This window comes from Drosophila erecta, unplaced genomic scaffold, assembly GCF_003286155.1.
Source record: "Drosophila erecta strain 14021-0224.00,06,07 unplaced genomic scaffold, DereRS2 tig00000126-arrow-pilon, whole genome shotgun sequence".
Classification (NCBI taxonomy): domain Eukaryota; kingdom Metazoa; phylum Arthropoda; class Insecta; order Diptera; family Drosophilidae; genus Drosophila; species Drosophila erecta.
In genome coordinates, this window is record NW_020825209.1 from 12779887 (window position 1) to 12799882 (window position 19996).

A 19996-nucleotide genomic window follows, 5' to 3' on the forward strand; every position below is an offset into this window, starting at 1 on the left:
GGCGAATACTGGAGTTTCGAGTAATTGCCAGTGTGACCGAAGTCGCGCAACGGCCACTGCCAGTGTGACTGAATCTGCATGCGATTCGTGAACTAACCTCATTTCAGTAGATGAAATAACTCACATTTTATCACCAGTCCCTTAAACCCCGAACTATTCGGATACAAATGCAAGTGAGCATATTTATTACGGAAACAATTACACTTACTTGGATAGAAATAAATAAATACAACAACAAATTCTCTTATTTCTGAGTAAAGTTACTTACGAATTTTGTAATTTATATACGTTCACATATTGGCGTTAACAGAATATTGTGGCATTAAAAATGTTGACTACATGGATAACTTAGCGCGACATAAAATAACAAGATATGATTATACATACAAAAAATAAATAAAAGGAGATGGAGGAGGGGCTAACGCTGGTTCCTTGGGTCTACGAACTCCTCCGGCTTCGGGCGTAAAACCACCTTGTACGTGGCATTGCTGTCGTGCCCTGGGTCCCCATTGGAACTATTCCGGCAGCGAACGCAGGGCCCCAGGAAGCGGAGCATCCGGCTGCTCAGTGTCGTCCTCTTACTCCCAAAGTGAACATGCGTCTCTACCTGCGACTGCGACATCGAATGGACCAGTAGATGCGCCTGGCTATCGTTGGTACTCTGATTTTGAATTGTGTCTTGGCTCTGATTCCGACCCTGGCTGATGTTGAAGCTCATCACCTCAACGACTCGGTTGTTGCGCTTGTCGAAGTAATACATGCCCTCGTGCTGACCCCATTGCCTGGAGGTGGTGCGCTCCTCCTGGAGAGCCCACTGTCGCCTGGAGATGGGTCGCTCCTCCTCGTGTCCCTCCACCTCGATGGCCGAGTCGTTGCTGCTCGGCTGGCTGGTTTCCGAGTTGTTGGGCGCTGGGGTTCTTCTGACCAAGGGCCTGGATGAGGAGTCCACACGAGGTTCGCCTTGAATAGAAACCAAGGTAATGATTATGGTTAAGCTACATTAAACGGATTCGTAAATTGGTTCAAACTTACAAAACAAAAACAAAAAAAAAAACGACCAATATCCATGTTAGTCAATCTTAGTCTAAACAATCGGCGGAGTTAGTATATATGTACATATATTAAAATACAGATATTATACAATAGTATACAGATCCTTACCACTACCGCTGCCATCAGCTTCGGTGCTAACGCTGCTAAAGTCTAAGGATTGTGGGTGCATCGCACCCGGATTCTGGACCACCCGGGTTGCAGGCGCCACACTAAGCAGAGCCATCTCAATGGATCCTTTGCTGCTGTTGTAGGTTAGGTCGCCCAAGGGATGGGGTGTGACCAGGACATTGCCGGTCGCGGAGTTGGCGGCTAGTAGGGAATCCGTTTGGGTGGCCTTGGCAGTGGTAGCCGGTTGAGTGCGGCTCAACGATTGCTGTGAGGTGCTCTGCTGGCGTCTCAGCTTCTGCTGGCAATCGCTTAGCTCGGTGCGCAGGGTCTCGAAATTGCGCTTAATCCTCAGACAATCCTCCATCTTTCTGACCAGTCGATCCTGAACATACACGTTTAGCGCCTGCAGGCGTTTCGTCTCTGTCTTCAGTCCCTCGTTCTCCTGCTGCAGGCTCTCGTTCTCGGCCAGCAATCGCTCATAGCTGCAGCTGGAGTTATTCGAATTGGAATTGCAGTTCGAGTTGGTGGGGGTTTGACAGTTCTCGGCCTTGAATTCATCATCATGGACATACGCCTGCTGCGAATTGGGCGTTAGACCCCCTGGCATGGATATGACCCGCTGGATGCCGGCGAACGCTGCATTGCGTCTCTTTTCGTCCTGCGCCTGGATCTCCGCTATGTACTGGCCCACCTTGCTGGTCACGTGCTGGAAGCGGCGCTTCGTGTAGGCCGAGTGGATGTCCTGGTAGGAGACCGCCTTGCTGGAGCGCCCGTTGGCCAATGATGCCTCCTCCTCACCTAGTTTACGGCCATCACCTGGATGAAAACAAGAAATCCCGTTAACGACGGTCAATTGACTGGATTAGTGAAGATATAGAGCATGCTCCATAAATGTACCTAATTCACTTCGAAACATTGTAGTACTAAGGAAGTAGCAAAATAGAAATGGGTTTCGAGTTCCACCACTAAAGTGCACAATTTTGGTTTAAAAAAAAAATTGAAAAATATACAATATGATATTGAATTTACTCCAGTGAGAGTGTATGAAGTTTAAAACTGTGTTTGTGACATTTTATGTATGTTGATAATATTTTTCCCAGTGTAGTTCAAGAAATAAAGAACTTCTTACCATCGACATCCCCATCATCGTCCTCATCTTCCTGATCACGACCCACGGGTTCGCTTGCGCTTGTTTTGGCGCTTTTGTTGGCCACATCCGCATCCCCATCCACATCAAAATCCGCATCCGCGTAGCAGATCTCCAAAAATGGCAACGGATCCCGCTCAAAGCCGGCCGGCTGATGGTGCTCCGCGAACCAGGTGTTCCTGGCGCCACCGCTACTTAAATTGTTCAGCTGGTCAAACAGCTCGTCCGCCGGAAAACTCTCGTCCTGCAGACTCATGTCTTTGCACACGGAACGAAAAAAAGCGGAACTAATATTTACAATTAACACGGGACAAAAACTACACGCGGCCTCTTAACTGGAGATTGGAAAAGCGCCGTTACTTTCTGGTTTGGTGTAAAATGGCTAGTGTGACCATTTTCAATCAGTGGAAATCATTGTCACGGTAAATTCTATTCTTCAATTAAGCAATTAAAATATTAAAGTTTAGTAGTAAGCCAAAACAATAAATTTAAATTAAATGGCAATGAATTGAAAAAATACAATTTAAAGCTCCCAATTGGCATGAAAATATACCAGACATCGGGAATGAGTAAAAATACACTAACGCCGGATGGCAGAAAGCAACAAGAGTTGGTCACCTTAACGTTACATCATGTGCATTTAAAAAAAATTAATAATATTAACTAAATTTCGTGAAATTGCCTCTCTGCAACTGGATTCTAGTCGGCAATGTACGGTTATTGGAAGTTCGAGCCACGCTTTCCCCGAATTTCCATTTGAAAACGCATCAGTTGTGGGGCAGCAACTAAAAGAAAAGAATAGAAAAACCGGAGAGGAAAATAAATACAAATATATAAAACAAATACAAATATGAGCGAGAGTGGCAATAATCAGGTTAGTTGATAGAGCGAGAGGGCTGATTGAACTTTATCAACTCGATTTACACACACAGATGTGAATTGTCAAAAAAGAAATAACCAAAAACATTAGATTATTATACTTTTTTCGCCTATATTTGTTTGCAGCGCAATTGGACCACTTGTGTGTGTGTGTGCAATTTGCGTTGCGGTATTTTCCTTTTCGCCAAATACAGTGCACTCTCGAAAAAGTAATCACCAAATCAATAGTTTATGTTCTCCTTAAATGTAAGCAAACACATGCTTGATTTTGTTGTGCACATTTTGTTTGATATTTAAACCACAGAGTTCAGCTTATCTAGTGCGCACTGTATGAAAACGTTGTGTTTTTTCCTTTCGTGCCATAATTTTTCATTTAATTTCGTTTCAGTTTTGTGACGTTGATTTTTGAGCAAATACCCCTGAAAGCAAAATAACACAAGAAACAGAGATATTTAAGTTTTGAGTTCTTGGTTGGTGGAGAAGTTGGAAAAGTTTTAAGAAGTTGGAGTCCGAACAACCGAATCTCTAGGCTGCATACCTTTTGTTTTGTATCGCAATTCTCTTCTTCCCAAAAACCATCTGCAAAACCGAATCACCTATTAACCGGATCCCGAAATGGCGGCCTACTTGAACCGCACCATCTCGCTGGTGACCGGGCAAACGGGCCCCGCCGACGACGACCATCACGCCTCCTCCACGGACACGGTGGACAAATCCGGACCCGGATCCCCGCTATCCCGGCTCAACTCATCGCTGCTACCATCCGGCTCCACCATGGCCGCCAATGTGGAATCGCGGCTCTATCAATCCAACGACAAATCACCGCTCCAGATTTTTGTGCGCGCCAAGAAGAAGATCAACGACATCTACGGCGAGATCGAGGAGTATGTCCATGAGACGACCACCTTCATCAACGGTGAGTTGGCCAGGGAAAACCATAAAGCATTCAAAAACAATGAACAACTGATAAACAAAACTGTTTTACAAATGAAATGGTGAAATTTCGATTCTTATCTAACATCTATCTCCCATGGTGAAATACCCTCTAAGACAATGTTCGTTGCATTTCCAGCCCTGCACACGGAGGCGGAGATCGTGGACAAGGCGGAACGGGAGCTGTTCGAGAGCTATGTTTACAAGGTGGCCGCCATTCGCGAGGTACTGCAGCGGGATCACATGAAGGTGGCCTTCTTTGGGCGCACCTCCAACGGCAAGAGCTCGGTGATCAATGCCATGTTGCGCGAAAAGATCCTGCCCAGCGGCATCGGGCACACCACGAATTGCTTCTGCCAAGTGGAGGGCAGCAATGGCGGTGAGGCGTATCTAATGACAGAGGGCTCCGAGGAAAAGCTCAATGTAGTGGTAAGTTGGCGCTACCCATCTCTGCTTTGGGAATGTGTTTTTCTAAGGACTAACTTGATCCGTAGAACATCAAACAACTGGCGAATGCCTTGTGTCAGGAGAAGCTCTGCGAGAGCAGTCTGGTGCGCATCTTCTGGCCAAGGGAACGCTGCAGCCTGCTGCGCGACGATGTCGTCTTTGTCGACTCGCCTGGCGTGGACGTGTCGGCCAATTTGGACGACTGGATCGACAACCATTGCCTCAACGCCGATGTCTTTGTGCTGGTTCTGAATGCCGAGTCAACGATGACGCGTGCGGAGAAGCAGTTCTTTCACACCGTCTCCCAGAAACTGAGCAAGCCGAACATCTTCATCCTGAACAATCGCTGGGACGCCTCGGCCAACGAGCCCGAGTGCCAGGAATCGGTATGGTCTTCTAGGGAGCCCCTTTAATTAGTCCACGATCTTTGTCAGACCCTGCATCACCATTACATGGCAGGCGAACCATATCCACATATCCACATGTGGTTGTCAATGGTTCGTTTCACAGCAGTTTTCCACTGTCACCTCTTATAAATATCTCTTAGACCTCGTTGTATGCCTGTTTTCTCTATGTTGATGCGTGTCTTTTGTTTTTGTTTATTACCCAACCAATCAATCAAACAACCAAACAACCAACCAACTATCCACTGTAATCAACGCCAGGAACTGGCTAAGGTAATGAATGAGCTAGACCCGGTAAAATGAACCGCTTGCTTGGTCCCACAAAAACCCAATCCACTGTGCTTAACATCGGCATGAACCGATGACTTTCATTGTTAACTTTTCCTAAAGCGGCTTACTTAGTTGCCCTAAATGACTGCTATATGCACTTTCTAAGCCCCTTATTTCGCCCATTGATAGGTCAAGTCTCAGCACACCGAACGCTGCATCGACTTCCTCACCAAGGAGTTGAAGGTGAGCAACGAGAAGGAGGCGGCCGAAAGGGTTTTCTTTGTTTCCGCCAGGGAAACGCTGCAGGCGCGCATCGAGGAGGCCAAGGGCAATCCCCCGCACATGGGCGCCATTGCCGAGGGATTCCAGATACGCTACTTCGAGTTCCAGGACTTTGAGCGCAAGTTCGAGGAGTGCATCTCGCAGAGTGCGGTGAAAACCAAGTTCCAGCAGCACAGTTCGCGTGGCAAGAGTGTTTCCGGGGACATGAAATCAATGCTGGACAACATTTTCGAGCGGATAACCATATTCCGCAATCTGAAGCAGGACCAGAAGAACCTGCTCACCGAACGCATTCAGGGCACAGAGACGCAGATGATGCAGGTCACGCGGGAAATGAAGATGAAGATCCACAACATGGTGGAGGAGGTGGAAGAGAAGGTGTCTAAGGCACTGAACGAGGAGATCTGGCGCCTGGGTGTGCTCATTGACGAGTTCAACATGCCCTTCCATCCGGAGCGTTTGGTTCTGAACATCTACAAGAAGGAATTGAATGCCCATTTGGAGAGTGGTCTGGGCAGCAATCTGCGCGCCCGCTTATCCATGGCCCTGGCCATGAACGTGGAGTCCGCACAGACGGAGATGACCGACCGCATGCACGCCCTGGTGCCCAACGAGCAGCTGCTGGCCACCAGCACCAAGATAGTGGTGCGCACACAGCCCTTCGAGATGCTGTACTCACTGAATTGCCAGAACCTCTGCGCCGACTTCCAGGAGGATCTGGAGTTCAAGTTCAGCTGGGGCATGGCGGCGATGATCCAGCGCTTCACCGGCAAGGTGCGCGAGCGCAGCAAGAAGGGCCAGCCAGCGCTGGTCAATCGACAGAGCAGTATTGGAGTGAGTTCCTACAGGATAGTTGTGGTCGAATCACCTTGACTATATCACTGCCATCAAATCTCGTTTACAGCACAGCGTATCGACGCCGGCCATCACGCCCGTGGAATCCACTCCTGTGTGCCTACTGCCCGCTCCTGGTGTGGCTGGCATCACGCCCGAGCAGCTGTCGCTGATCTCACGCTTCGCGGTGTCCTCCATTGGATCGCAGGGCACCGTTGGTGGCCTCGTCGTCGCCGGCATCGTAAGTGATATCGCTCAGATATTCGCCTCACCTCTTGTGCTTACAAATGCCCAAGCAGGTACTAGTACATAGCTGTATGCTGAAATCAAAACACTTACAGATGCTCAAAACCATTGGCTGGCGCGTACTGGTGGGCGTGGGCGCCCTGTACGGCTGCATCTACCTGTACGAGCGCCTCTCGTGGACTAATTCCGCCAAGGAGCGCACCTTTAAGTCACAGTATGTGCGCCATGCCACCAAGAAGCTCAAGATGATCGTCGACCTCACCTCGGCCAATTGCAGTCACCAAGTGCAGCAGTGAGTATTGATAAATATGCGATTGAATCGGGATCCTGATGCGCTAACTGAATGTACTCTGTGATATCTCAACAGGGAACTGTCGAGCACCTTTGCCCGTTTGTGCCGCACCGTTGACACCGCCACTACGGACATGAACGTTGAGCTCAAGACGCTGGACTCGCAGCTCAACATCCTGGAGGCGAACCAGAAGCAACTCAAGCTGCTCCGCAACAAGGCCAACTACATACAGAACGAGCTGGACATCTTCGAGCATAACTATATATCGCCGCAGTAGTGGAATGAACACCGGGGCAGCTTAGGCGATCGCTAGGATCCCAAAGGGAAAACTCTAACAAGAAGGTGGATGATCATAGAAATCAAGGGATAGCAAACATCCAAACGACTACAACAACATCAATGCACTGTGTATTAGTTGATCAACTCTAAGCGTTTCACTCTTTTCTTTTTTTTTGGAAATGCATGATTCGAGCCAATCTTTATTCTCTTTTGTTTAAACAAATTGTTGTTGTTGAGCATTATTTTTATCCCTAACATGCACTATGGCTAGTGTGATTATTTAATTTTTTTTGTAACTGTTGACCCCGAAACACATACATATATATACATATAGAAGTATCCAAGGCACTGTGAGCATGGCCGGGAGCCATGGAAAAGCAAGTTGAGATGAATTATACCCCAGAATGCGAATGCCACTTTCCCCCTTAATAGAAAGTCTAGTTATACATATTTGTTTTGAATGGGACGCTAGAATAATATAAATGGCTCTTTGGGGTAAGGCAAACACAATTGTTGATGTTGCAAACGCAGATAGATGATTCATGAACGAAAACAAAACGAAATAAAAGATATTTATGTAAGAAATCGTAATTATTTCATTGAAACCTTAAATCGAGCTGTGTGCTCTAAGCGGCAGTGCCACGAATGTGATAGAGATGGATGATGGACCTTTGGGAGCGGTATAATTATCCAGATTTCGTACAATTGCTTATTCCATTGGTTCCCATTGATTGCCGAGCAACGCATTTCAAATTGTCTTTTTGTTTTAATCATATCGTTTTGATCGGGATCACACAATTGTATTATTCTTAGTTCTTGCTGTGCCATCTATTTTTTTAAAGCATTACTTATACAAAATATGATTTGTGTGTTGTTCACAGAAATAAATAGGTTGGAATACAAAAAAATGTGATTTATAGAGGCTTGCTTCTGTAAATGTCTAGCTTCTGCTTCAGCGTCCATTATCAGTAAATACAATACTTGGATATACTTCTTAAACAAATCGAAACTATGCTTTGCAATTTCGTGTTTCTCTCTTTTTGGTCTTGCACGCTGACTTGCCGAAAACAAATAACAAAAGGTTCTCAACTCTGCTCGTATTAATTAGATATGTGTTCTTCCCATACGAAAAGGGCCGCAAGTTACAAGTTCTGTACTGAGTGTATTGGTATGCTTGGTATGCATGTTTTGAGTTTTGAGTTCTGAGTTGAAGGCGTTCAAGGGTGGACAATTGGACCAGTCAGTCGAAGGCTGTTCTCCGCTGCTCTCCACAAGCGTATATGATTATTTGCTACGATGCCGGAACAGTGGGCGGATCGTATTGGATCGGTCTACGGTATAGTATGGTATGGTATGGTATTGTGCTGCGTTGTATCACAACGTTCTACAGAAAGTAGGGCGTTGTGTTCTGCTTGGGTATCACACGCTCCGCATCCGGAACCGCTAGGAAGATCTTCGTCTGGCGCTGCTGCGCCGTTTCGAAGCTGAGAATGGCGGCCACGTTGCCGCAGCGGTAGCAATAGTTCGGCGCCGACCACACGGTCACCAGTTTGCCCTCGAACATGTACTTGATGCCCTCGTTGACCAGTTGATGTGCTCGGCATATCAGGTCCAGGTTATTGATCGCCATAAAGTCCTTGGTCACGTTGTGGCCAAACAGCCAGCCAGCTCCGCGCGGACTCTGGCCCCAGTACTCCATGTCCTCCGGATCGGACCACACCAGATCGCAGAAGGCTCCCTTGTACGGTATCTCGCCGTTCCGCTCGATCGTACGTATCTGATCCAGGGTGATAATCTCGGGACTCAGGCCGCCGTGCACGCACAGCACCTCCTCGTCAATGATCTACATAAGCAGGATTAAATATATTTGAATTAGCTGGTGTCCGCAAGAGCATTCCACAATTCAACCCACGGCAGCGATGGTGAGCAAATCGAAGACCTTGCAGCAGTACTTCCAGCCGTTGGCATTGCCGTACTTGCTGAAGCACTCGTCAAAGAATCCGTACACCTTGGTAATCTGTCGCGTCTCGTGGTTCCCCCGCAGCAGTGTGATCCTGCTGGGGTAGCGCGCCTTCAGCGTGAGCAGCCTGGTGAATGTCTCCAGCGAGTAGTAGCCCCTGTCCACAAAGTCGCCCATGAATATGTAGTTGGTGTCCGGCACCTGGCCACCAGTGCGGAACAGCTGCTCCAGGTCGTAGAACTGTATGGGGCGATTGGTTGGGGTGGTTGGTTAGTGGGCATTGAGCCCTGCCACAGGGAGACTGCCAATAACCACTTACCTGGCCATGGATGTCACCGCAAACGGTGACGGGCGTGCTCACGGGCAGGATGTTCGTCTCCTCCAGGAGGATGTCGCACACCATCTCGCAGAGCTTCTTCAGCTCGTTCTCCGGCAGGTACTTGCACTCCTTCACGATCTCTATCCACTTGTCCACGTCGCCCATGATGCTCAGTGCCTGTGAAATCCACGGTAATTCGCCTTAAAACAAGTTCATAAATAAAAACCTTTTGGTATTGGTTGCAAGTTCATCTGCGCACAGACGGTCACACTAACTGTCGTCGATTTGCACATGAGCAACAGTCATACTGCTGCTTCTGTTATCGAACTTGCAAATTAATCAATACTTTTACACTGATAGCGTTTTTGCGCATCATCTTCGCTGTAATTTGAAATATATTGTTATGCACTTTATTTGTATGTCTTCCATTGAAATTGACGGAACCATTAATCGCCAATCGAGTGTTTAGCCAATACAACCACCCGGTCCCATCGAACATTCTTATCAGAACTGTGCTGATATTTATAACTTGGTGTGCACACACTGTGCAACCAGTTCCCTTGTTATCGGTACCAATCACATTTAAATTCAAATTCAAAATTCACGTACTTTGGCGGCACATTTGAGTTTGGCAGTGTTGTGTTTTTGCTGAGCTAAGCTAAATTAGTGGCAATTAGCTTTCAGCCGCCACAAATCATAATTAGTCCGCGCTGAAAGCTTTTAAAATCCGTTTATTTTTTAACCCTCCCCATTTACATATATTTCCTTTTGCTTCTTAAAAGTAATCACGCTCTTAAATTTTATTGCCATGGCACGCTACTTGTTTGCTGTTTGTTTTGCCCTCCCCTTTGCGTTGCCCCTCCTATTTTGCCGGGCAGCGAGTGTTAAGGGTTATGAGAAGCGTGCTGGCATGCGTTTTTCCGGCACGGGGTGGCACATGGGTTAATGGCCCTGCAGCTTGTTTAGAGTCTCATTAGCACGCTGCCATTTGATTGCGTTGGCTTTTTCATTTACTTTTCGCATCTTGAGTTGGAAAAGTAAACGTGCCGTAAAGGTGACAGGCCGCGAGTCAAGGGCATGGGAATATATAGGAATATGCATTGGAAAATATAGGCAACATGTTCATACATTCAGTTGATTCAAAGTAAAAATAAAAACTTGTATTATTTTATGCATATTTTCAAGCAAAATAAATGAATTAATTGTTTGTAGTTGCGTTCGATAGTAGAATAAATTAAATGACATACCTGATGTGGATATCTAGCTTTTAGTTTAGTTGTGCTCGCTTCTCTTTCTAGCACCTACCCTCCGTGTCTCTCCCTCTCTTCCCCGCTGTCTCTCTCACTCTTGCGAAGATGTCGTGCTCCATCATTAGTGGCGTTACTTTATGCCCTTCCGTTTTGGTATTCAGCCTGGGCTTGTTCTGCCAGCAGCTTTCTGTGCTCTTTTGGCCATCTTGCCAATGCTTCCCAACCTGCCCCCAGTGCTGGCCACCCAATCCACTCGCATCCTTCCATTGTCCTTGCCGGCTTGTGTCGCTGTTTGTGTCCGCCTGGCACAATGTTGACAATTAAGTTAAACTTGTTTTCTTACTTCGTTTCGTTACGTTTCGCCAATTCCGCTCGCCCTCCAAAAGTCAAAGTCCTGTCGTCTGCGGCTGATGTGGCTGATAATTATGTGACCCCCACCCCCCCACGGACGCAAAGGACACGGACGGCGGAACAAGGACAACGGACGGCGGACAGCCTCTTGACTTTATCTTGGGTACAAACACGGTGCCAAAAAGTCCTGAATTTCCTTAAGGAAACCGATAAAAAGATGTCTCTTATAAAGGGATTAAATATTTAAGCGAATTCCTTAATCCACAGAGGCTATGTATTCGTCATTTTACTCAACGAGATTATTACAACTTCAATTTAAATGGTATTTTAAGCATTTTCCTGCTGTGCAGCCAGCGGTAAAAACATTGAGTTAAAACAGCGATAAACGACCAACAGTTGAGGGTCTTTTTTATTTTTGGCATTGTCCGCCGTTTTTGGATCGCGTTGCTCATTTTAGCCGGCTTTTCTCTGCTCATTGTTGACGTTTTGTTCACTTGTTTTTTCCGGTGCCACTCTGGCCACGCCCACGCGCCCTTCTACCAATTGCTCTTTCTTTTTTTTATCTTGCGCTGCTGTCTCATTTCACTGACGGCTTTTTGGCTGCCCTTGCTCTTGTCGCTTGGATTGTCGTCGAAAATTAAATAAAATTAATTACTGCGTGTGTATAAACGTTTGTATAAACACACACATACACACACACTCGAGGCAGACAGGACGACCACCCAGCCACCCACCTGTGCCGTTTGATTCACGCGCGTGTGCGTATCCTGCGACCTCAAGGAGCCCACAGTCCGCCCACAGTTGCATCAACATTTAAATCAACCTCAGCATCGGCGACTCGAAGCCGCAACTTCGGGCCAAAGGATGTTCAGCTGACCGAATCGGAGGTCATTTTGTCATAACGTTAACGCACTAATGGAGCGTTGAGGAGGCGACTAAGAATGGCTTATTATATGGGAGGCTGAGGAGTTTCAGTTATCCACGGAAATCAGCACTGACAAGCGCCAGAAGATTATTGTCTAGCAAGACAAGTGGTACACGAGCTGTTCAGGATTGCAAAAGTGCAGTTTGGAAGTTCGATTAAATTCGCTTAATGTTATTTCTGCAGCGAAAACAATTAATCTGACTTTGATGGTCTGGCTTAAGGCCGAACATGAACATCGAACATCGAACATTGAGCCGTGAAAGGCTCAAACCTTTCATTCTGCCACTGAATTGCCAATGAAATCCCATCAGGAATGCATACCAATAGTGCTATGAATCAAACTGAAGAGCGATTGCAAGTACAATCTGATTGCGGTGTTGAAGGTCGCCACACTGCAGGCTTCACTGTATCCCGCGGCAAAAGCGTGTCGCCTGCACCTCCACCTCCAACTCCTGGATCTCCGTCATCATTATCAACAGTTGCCATTCGGCTACTTGGAGGCACAGCGGTCGAGCAGCCGGAATCGCAGAACTCTGGAATGGAGCCTTGCTTTAAATTATCTGCTGTTGCTCCCGGCGCCACCCACCAGCCACCACCCACCACCCAATTTAGCACCCTGGAAGAGGCACAACTACAGCCTCCCACCTAGTATTTAACGCTCCAGCTGGAGCAGCCGCCTGCACTGCAACAAATCTGGCTTAATTAGGCAGCAAGGCACTGAAAAAACATGAAAATTAGTAACTTTGGCATATTACTATGTGGCATATCTTTTAAGACAGCAAGTTTGAAGGCTGTAGTTGTTTCGAGACTTTTTGAGTTATTTGAGACAGCCAAAGATTTGCATGGCTGTTTTTTCCACAGTGTATATGTTGGAGCGCAACATCTTGCCACGTTTGCTGTCATTTTTAGGCGGGTTCTCGTGTCGTTTGGCCACGTTTTGCCACCCAGCTGCTGCTGCTTTGTGGGTGGGTGGCTTGCTTGCTATGTGGGGGCGGTACTCCGCCACCCCCTGCCACCACCACCCCCTGCCACCACTTAGCACCCCCCTTTCTCCCGCCCCTATTCACACAGCTTCCTTTGTCTCTGTTGTGTCATTTCATGCGTTTGCTTTGTTTTATTTATTTTAACTTTTGTGCCCATCTACCGCTCTCTTTCACACCTTCTCTCGCTCCCTCTCCCTCTCGCTCCCGCCCGCATGCTATCTCGCTTCCTCGGCCAGTAGACTGTCATTACTATAACTTGCTGTTCTGTTGTCGCTGCTTCTTTGTGGCCTTTTGACTTTTTAGTGCCATGGCATTTGACTTTTTCATTCCTTTCCTCACTTCGACAAGCAGCCCCCGCCCCCTTCGCCCATTTCGCCCCTCCCCCGGATGGGCGTGGCAAATTGTAGTACATAGTTTGCTTGCTGTTGCGATAAAAACGAGAATAAAAGCCAAAACGTAGCAGATAAAATTAAATAGTGACCCAGGATGGATAGCGAAAAATGCGGATGTTCCAAAATCGGGGGAGGTGAGCGGGCGATTTGTGGGCGTGGTCCACGTACAAAAACTAATCGTTCAATTAAGTTGCTAGCGGGGCGGCGAAGGGGCGTGGCACCTAGAACATGTCCGAAACAAGCAGCAAACGCAAAAAGTTAATGAAAAGCGAAAAAAAAACCTAGAGTTTGTGCAGATTGTATTAGCAAACGCGAAACGTAATGCACTGGCAGAAAACAAGCAGGTGTTTGATGAAGCCCAACCATATCTACTGAAACTTAAGCTCGTATTTCCAACAACCAATGAAACACAAGGCACATATTTGCCAGAGTTCAGGGTTTTCCTTAAATGTTCATTATCCATTTTTCACTGTAGAGGTGCTGGGCTGTCGACTCGCATTTTATTTACTTCCGTCTGTCGCCCGTTCTCGCAATACATCTGCAGTGTAATGGGGCGTAAGGGGAGGATGGGGAGAGAGGGTGGGGAAATGGAGAAATGGAGAGAAGTGGCGGAGAAAGGGAAGGGAGAGTGCGGAGAAAGCAGCGGAGAGGCGGGGGCAGCTTCTGCTCTTTAATTTCTTTTGAGCACAAAACAATTATCAATTAATGTACCGTTATGCGTGTGTATGTGTGTGTGTGCGTGTGTGCGTTTGCACGGGTGTGTGTTTGTTTGCAGCTGTTTGTATCTGTGTGCGCGCGTGCTCGAGTATCTGTGAGTGCGCCAGTTTGGAAATGAAATTGTTTGAGCTTACATTGTCAAGCGGCACTGAAGAAAGCGCGAAAGGTGGACGGCGAAGGCGGCGGAGAAAGCGGAGAAAGCGGAGAAAGGGTTGAAGGGATTGCACTTGTTTCCTGCTGCCCAAAAATAAAGTTTGTTTGTTCGCGTTCTCGGCAGCATGTAAATATTTATGCTGCGATATTGACGTAAAAGCGAGCGAAACGAAGGATATGCATACATATGTATGTCTGTACATACATATTCCGCCCGATATCCATTTAAATTGCAGCGAAGAATGTGAAAAACTTCAAGCGCTTGCATTATGTTTACTCAATTTGCGTGAAATGATACTATTCAAATTCATCATTAATTCTCTGATTTCGCAATCGTTGAAATCGTATTATCATAATTTCTTTGAATTGATTTAAGGTATTCAAAAAAACACGCCACACGACTCCCAAGTGCAATTTGTATTGGATAATCCGTAAGCAGCTGTTCGACTCGTTTTAGTTAACCCTTTGGGCCAGGAATTAAGTCATTAGGCCTACACTTATGGCCAGAAAGCTGTTGGCCAGCCCGCATATCCTGTATATGTACATCCTATCTTCATTGCGAATTCAGTGGGCCATACGAAATATCCATATATAATCCGGCAGATGATTCGGTGGCGATTGAATGCGATTGCAAATGCAATTTGGTTCGGTTTAATTTTATATGATTCTCATTCCGGCATCATTTTTGTTTTATTATCTTGCCGGCAAGACTCTGTTACATATCTACATATCGCAACATGTCAGAGCATTTTATTGCATTTGATTTCATTTTCTACATGTGCATTATGCTGCCCACAAACACACTAGCACACGCACACACACACGTGCACACACACACATACGAGTATGTGTGAGGATGTATCCATTGTTACTGCCCACACGTTTCCATTTCATTTTCCAGTTGATGTTTTTTGGGCAATGCATTTTATTTATATTTGCTTAATTTTACTCTATTTGCATTGTTTTTTATGTAAATGATTGCAATTGTTGCCGCTCCCAGTTGTTGTACTTTTTGCTCCTTTTGCTACTTTTGCTGTTTTTGTTGTTTTTGTTGATTTTGTTTTTGTTGTTCCAGGCTCGATTTCAAATTCCTTTTGAAATTGCTATCCATGAGCCGTCGTGTCACTGCAATTGCTTTTTGGCGCCAGAAAAGGTCCTGGAAACGCCAGTAAAGTTACCTGGAATGCAAGTTACCCACATGTTTGTCCATTATCCTTGAATAACTTCTACGGTTATTAAGTAAACACGTAAATTGATAGTGACTGTGCGGAGAAAGTAAATATGTTTTAATTTTATATCTACATATAATGTACATTTATCTTATTACGTTCTTTGTATAATTGTAAATTTCCTCTTAAATATACATTTTAAATTCGAGACTTTTGCTAACCATTTAAAGCTTGTGTTTTCCCATACAAATAGATATCGATGATCAAATTGTGAAACAATTGCACATCTACGATTTTTGGCTTTGCCTCATCAAATTGTTTGTTTCATTTTCGAGCTTGCTGCGAATTGGGCCCCAATTAAAAACAATTTTTGTTGGCTCCGTTTTTCCAGCAGCAGGAAAAGCGATTGTTTATGCGTGTGTGTGTGTTTGCATGCGTGTGTGTGTGTGTGTGTGTTTGTGTTCTAAATGGTGAAAAAGCGGTTGAGGATTCAGTTTAGGATAACCACATAAATAGTCGAAAATCCATTTTGTCTACACGCGCAATTATCTGCACTTTAAAATGTACATTGCTCGCATGTGTGCGCGTGTGTGTGTGAGTGGGTGATAGACTAGTTGTGTGTGTGTGTGAGCATGTCTACGAACACAGATACAAAGGCCCGAATGTGTAAACATAACAACTCGTAAGCTTTTGGGTCCGATTCTCGGCCCGCATGAAACGCCTGTCACGGCCAGAAAGAGATGGCAATGGCCAGCGAGATAGAGACGGAGTGCGAGCAAGCACACACACACCCACGCACCCACACACACACACACACGCGCAGTTAGTAAAAAGACTAAAAGTAAAACTTAGGAAAATGTTAATTAAATTCCAACAACGAATCAAGTAATTTACAACGACCAAGTAGAAAACCCCAAAGCACCGTTGGCTGGCCCCGCCCCCTTTTGGCAGCCACGCCTCCGCCTCCGCCCCCGCCGCCCAACGCCCCCCGAGACTCACACACACACATACACACAAGCATAGAGGCCGTGGCAATGTGGCATGACAGTAAAATACGGGAAATGCTTTAAGCTAACTGTATTTTCGTGTGCGGCCCACCCTTCGCGCACTTTTCCCAGTTCTCCCAGTTTCCCAGTTTCCCAGTTTTCCCAGTCGCAACGCAGAAGCTATCCAAGTATCTCCACAAACAGCCAGCCGACAAAGATGAAAGCGAACCAAGCAAAGGACTTCTTGAATGGTTGAGTTTTTGCAAAGATGCGATTAAGTTGCATAGAAGCTGCAAATACACAAATGTATCAGAAAGTGCTCTATAAAGTAATGGAATTTCGCAAAGTAACTTGGCTTAAATAAATATTATCTATTGGCTGCTTTGGATGGCAATTGAAATGAATAGAATGCAAAAGAATATACACACAATAAATTATGATATGAACAGTTTTGTATATTCATTGCATTCAGAGGGCTAAGACTAAGGGAAAACTAAGGGAAAACTAAGGGAAAACTGAGGGAAAACTGAGGGAAATCCATTGAAACTCGTTTAAATCTCGTCGCCTGGCTCCCAATTTTGCACCGCCGCTTAGACGCGTGTGCCAGAGTTTGCTCCTTCCCAGCTACTTCCCTATCCCTGGGCCATATCCTGCGTCCTGCGTCCTGGTCCACCAATTACTTTTAGCTGGCTGTGCGCCCGCCACCCACCCACTCCCATTGTTTGAACGTGCGAAATGAGTGCAAAAAGTCGCCCCAAGTTGTTTGGCCAGGCCAGGTTGGTCCGCCGGGTCGCCACGCTGCATCCTGCTCCAAATCCGAGCATCTGGGGGTGGCAGTCCCGTGGCCCACAGCTCCTCCGGCTCCTCCAGCTCCTCCAGCTCCAGCAGAGCGCCTCCAGTGCGCCTCCATCGCTGGCCGCGATGCTCCAGTTGGGCAAACTTCAGAAACAAAAACGATTCCCCGCCGGCGCGGCTTTTTGCGGCATGGCGGCTCCTCTGTCTTGGAGCTGCTGCAAATTGAGGGTATTTTCCGCTTCCTAATGAAAGAAAACATATTTTGGCGCTTCTTTAAGCGGTGCCATGATTTTTGAAACTGACACAAACTGGATCCAATTGTATGGGGTTTTCAAAAAGTACATGTAGATAGGCACATAAAACGCTTGGGACTCTGCTTAATTGTTAATTACTCCCTTTTGCAATAAGGTGTTGCTGGGATATCATAAGAAAAGCACCTACAGGACATCATATCTACTAGGTAAGGTCTGGACTTATATAACTTTAACTATAACTAAATCTTCTCCACATTCGTACTTAATTTTCAGCTGCTAAAGCAAATGGCCTCACCTACAGGATACTCCAATCTTTGATCTCATGTGCAAATCTCTTCCTTTCCTGCCTTTCCGATTATTTTCCCCATTTCCCGTTCTTTTTCCCCGCTGTCGCTAATGACGCAGCTATGGAAAGGGGGCGTGGCAGCGTGGGCGGATGGCCGGGACATTTGTTGACTAGCCCTGGAGGGAAAATTGAATGAGAAAATTGCTCCGCCGCCTGTCGAGCGGCACTCGAGTGTTTTGTCCAAGTGCTCGTGGGCAGTCAGGAGAATCCATGTCCTTCCGGGGGCAATGGGCACTAGGGGGGATGGGCGGGGGATGGCTCTCCGGTGGGGCAATCTCCGGGGATGGCCGCCAGTGGGCGAGGTGTAATTGCTGGTCTGCGGCCGGGATGTCTGTTGTCCGCTTCTTTTTTTCGGGTGGCCTGAAAAGTTAACAACACAATTTCGGCGGGAAATAAAAAACAAGTTAGTTAATCCCACAACGTGTTGAATTTAATCAGTGGCCATTTTTTCACTTACCACGCCAACACCACCAATTGAAAAGCCAACGGCTACTACACTGAGCGAAAGCGCTATGTTCCCGACTATACTGAATTGAAGTTTACCAAATCGAAAATGTGCTAAATTGCGAACCAAATTGCGAAATGTTTGCCTCCTTCAACCTAGATGAACATGCATTTCATCCCTGGATATCCATATACTAACTGAAATTAATATATATACCCCTAGTTTTGCGGCGTGTAATGCCAAGTGCCTGCCAGATATCGGTTGGATGAAATGCCCCGGGTCATTGGGCCATTGCAGCTCCTTTCTGGCATTGTGTGGGCTTCCTGCTTGGTGGCAGCACCACCAGCTCCACATCTAAACCACAACGAATCATCCGAGGACCTCCCCATCACCATGTGTCGATTCTCGCATGTCCGTGGGTGACTTGGAGTGCCCAGTTGGTCGATTGCCGCTTCTGGCTTCTGGCAATCTGGCAATCTGGGATGCTGGGATGCTGGGATTTGGCACTGCGCCGAGCTTTGTTGTCAATAATTGCATTGATGATGGGCGACGATGGCGGTGGGCGGGTAAGCAGAGCGAGGGTATTAATTGGGCTTTAAGCAAAGCTTAATTGGTAATTGGTAGACGGGCGGGGCCAAAGGGAAAAGCTGAACGGTGGCCAAAAAAGGGAAAAAAAGAAAAACCCAAACGAACCGGACTGACAAAAGGGTCAAGTTGGCAGCCGGAAAACGAGAGGCGGAGGTGAAAAGTGCGGCGTCCGACGAAGGAAAATTGAAATGGACAAAGCGAATGAGATTAGGTGACGAGCTGGCCCCCAACTTGGTAGCCCTGGTTGGCCCATTGGAGGGATCGGCTAATGAGTGAGCGGCAACAAACTTACTTTTGTAGCTTATTCAAGTGGCACAGCGCTTATTAAATTAATTACTTTAAATAGGTTTCCTAACTTTCAGCTAATTGAATACGGAAAATCACAGTAATGTTTAGTTACTCATGCTTAAATCTGGAAATTCGTGCCAATGCTACCAGCTGTTACAGCCATTTGGCTGATTATCTTCGATAATCACTGAAACTGTCTACTTTGTGTGATGTATGGGCCAACATTTCGCACGAAAAGTGTGTGCAGCAACCCAAATGCAAACACTTTTCACCTTTTTGGGGTCAGAGGTCGTGTGCCTTACTGACTGATGGCGAGAGCAAAAAAAATGAGTACAGTAAGCCCCGCACTAAGACTGACAATTAGATAATGCGAGGCGGGCTTAAGCGGCCTGTTGCTCCTCCATGTCCATGGATATGCCATGTCCTGTTTTCCTGCCATCCCGTTTGCCTTAATGCGGTGTCGATGGCCCGCGGTCCTCATCCTTTGTCCTGCCCACTGGTGGGTCTGCTGGCCGGCTGCTGCTGGCCACACGTAGGTAGATCACATGGTGATTGCCGCTCCCCTCCAGCCGCCTAATGAGCCATGGAACTTAATAAGCAAACACTTGTAATTACTTCTGTCTGCGGGGAAGCGGTCCAACTGCCCAACTGCCCAACTGGCCAAGCTCTGCTGGCCATAAACAGCGATTCATTTCGGTGGGAGGGGTGGTGGGCGGTGGGCGGTGGTGGGCGGATGCTGTTTGCTCGGCTTTCGGCCACACAAACACACGGCTGGAATCGGCCATAAAGCGCGCATAGTAAATTGAATTTTGTTGCCTTCTGCGGCGGCCAACATCTCTCTCTTTTTCCCAGCCACTTGCTTTGCTTTCTGTGGAGGAGACTCCACTTTATCACATTTGTA

At 46.7% G+C, this 19996-nt stretch overlaps 3 protein-coding genes across 9 annotated transcripts; 1 reads left to right on the plus strand and 2 right to left on the minus strand.

Moving 5' to 3' along the window:
- Positions 1 to 141: 141 nt before the first annotated feature.
- On the minus strand, positions 142 to 2719 carry LOC6551378 (protein swallow). 2 transcript variants are annotated; one of them, XM_001978410.3, is made up of 3 exons: positions 2291 to 2719; positions 1162 to 1977; positions 142 to 960 (listed from the first exon to the last, which is right to left on the minus strand). In XM_001978410.3, the coding sequence occupies exons 1-3, from the start codon at positions 2562 to 2564 to the stop codon at positions 419 to 421; spliced, it is 1632 nt and encodes a 543-aa protein (XP_001978446.1). In that variant the 5' UTR covers positions 2565 to 2719; the 3' UTR covers positions 142 to 418. The 2 variants fall into 2 exon arrangements, with proteins under 2 accessions (XP_001978446.1, XP_026838201.1); XM_026982400.1 differs by lacking the exon at positions 142 to 960 and adding an exon at positions 1045 to 1084 and having other exon boundaries at positions 2291 to 2718.
- A 140-nt stretch (positions 2720 to 2859) lies between these two features.
- Positions 2860 to 7765, plus strand: LOC6551379 (transmembrane GTPase Marf). Of its 6 annotated transcripts, none has more exons than XM_026982397.1 (9): positions 2860 to 3019; positions 3576 to 4103; positions 4260 to 4549; positions 4615 to 4953; positions 5233 to 5244; positions 5431 to 6357; positions 6428 to 6598; positions 6699 to 6895; positions 6971 to 7765. In XM_026982397.1, exons 2-9 carry the CDS (start codon positions 3803 to 3805, stop codon positions 7170 to 7172), a joined length of 2439 nt encoding a protein of 812 aa, XP_026838198.1. In that variant the 5' UTR covers positions 2860 to 3019; positions 3576 to 3802; the 3' UTR covers positions 7173 to 7765. The 6 variants fall into 6 exon arrangements, with proteins under 6 accessions (XP_026838198.1, XP_001978447.1, XP_026838200.1 ...); XM_026982399.1 differs by having other exon boundaries at positions 2864 to 3182; positions 4019 to 4103; XM_015155876.2 differs by having other exon boundaries at positions 2865 to 3182.
- A 162-nt stretch (positions 7766 to 7927) lies between these two features.
- LOC6551380 (serine/threonine-protein phosphatase 6 catalytic subunit) lies at positions 7928 to 9757 on the minus strand. Its single transcript, XM_026982401.1, has 4 exons — positions 9680 to 9757; positions 9454 to 9630; positions 9087 to 9374; positions 7928 to 9017 (listed from the first exon to the last, which is right to left on the minus strand). Exons 2-4 carry the CDS (start codon positions 9616 to 9618, stop codon positions 8559 to 8561), a joined length of 912 nt encoding a protein of 303 aa, XP_026838202.1. The 5' UTR covers positions 9619 to 9630; positions 9680 to 9757; the 3' UTR covers positions 7928 to 8558.
- Positions 9758 to 19996: the final 10239 nt, after the last annotated feature.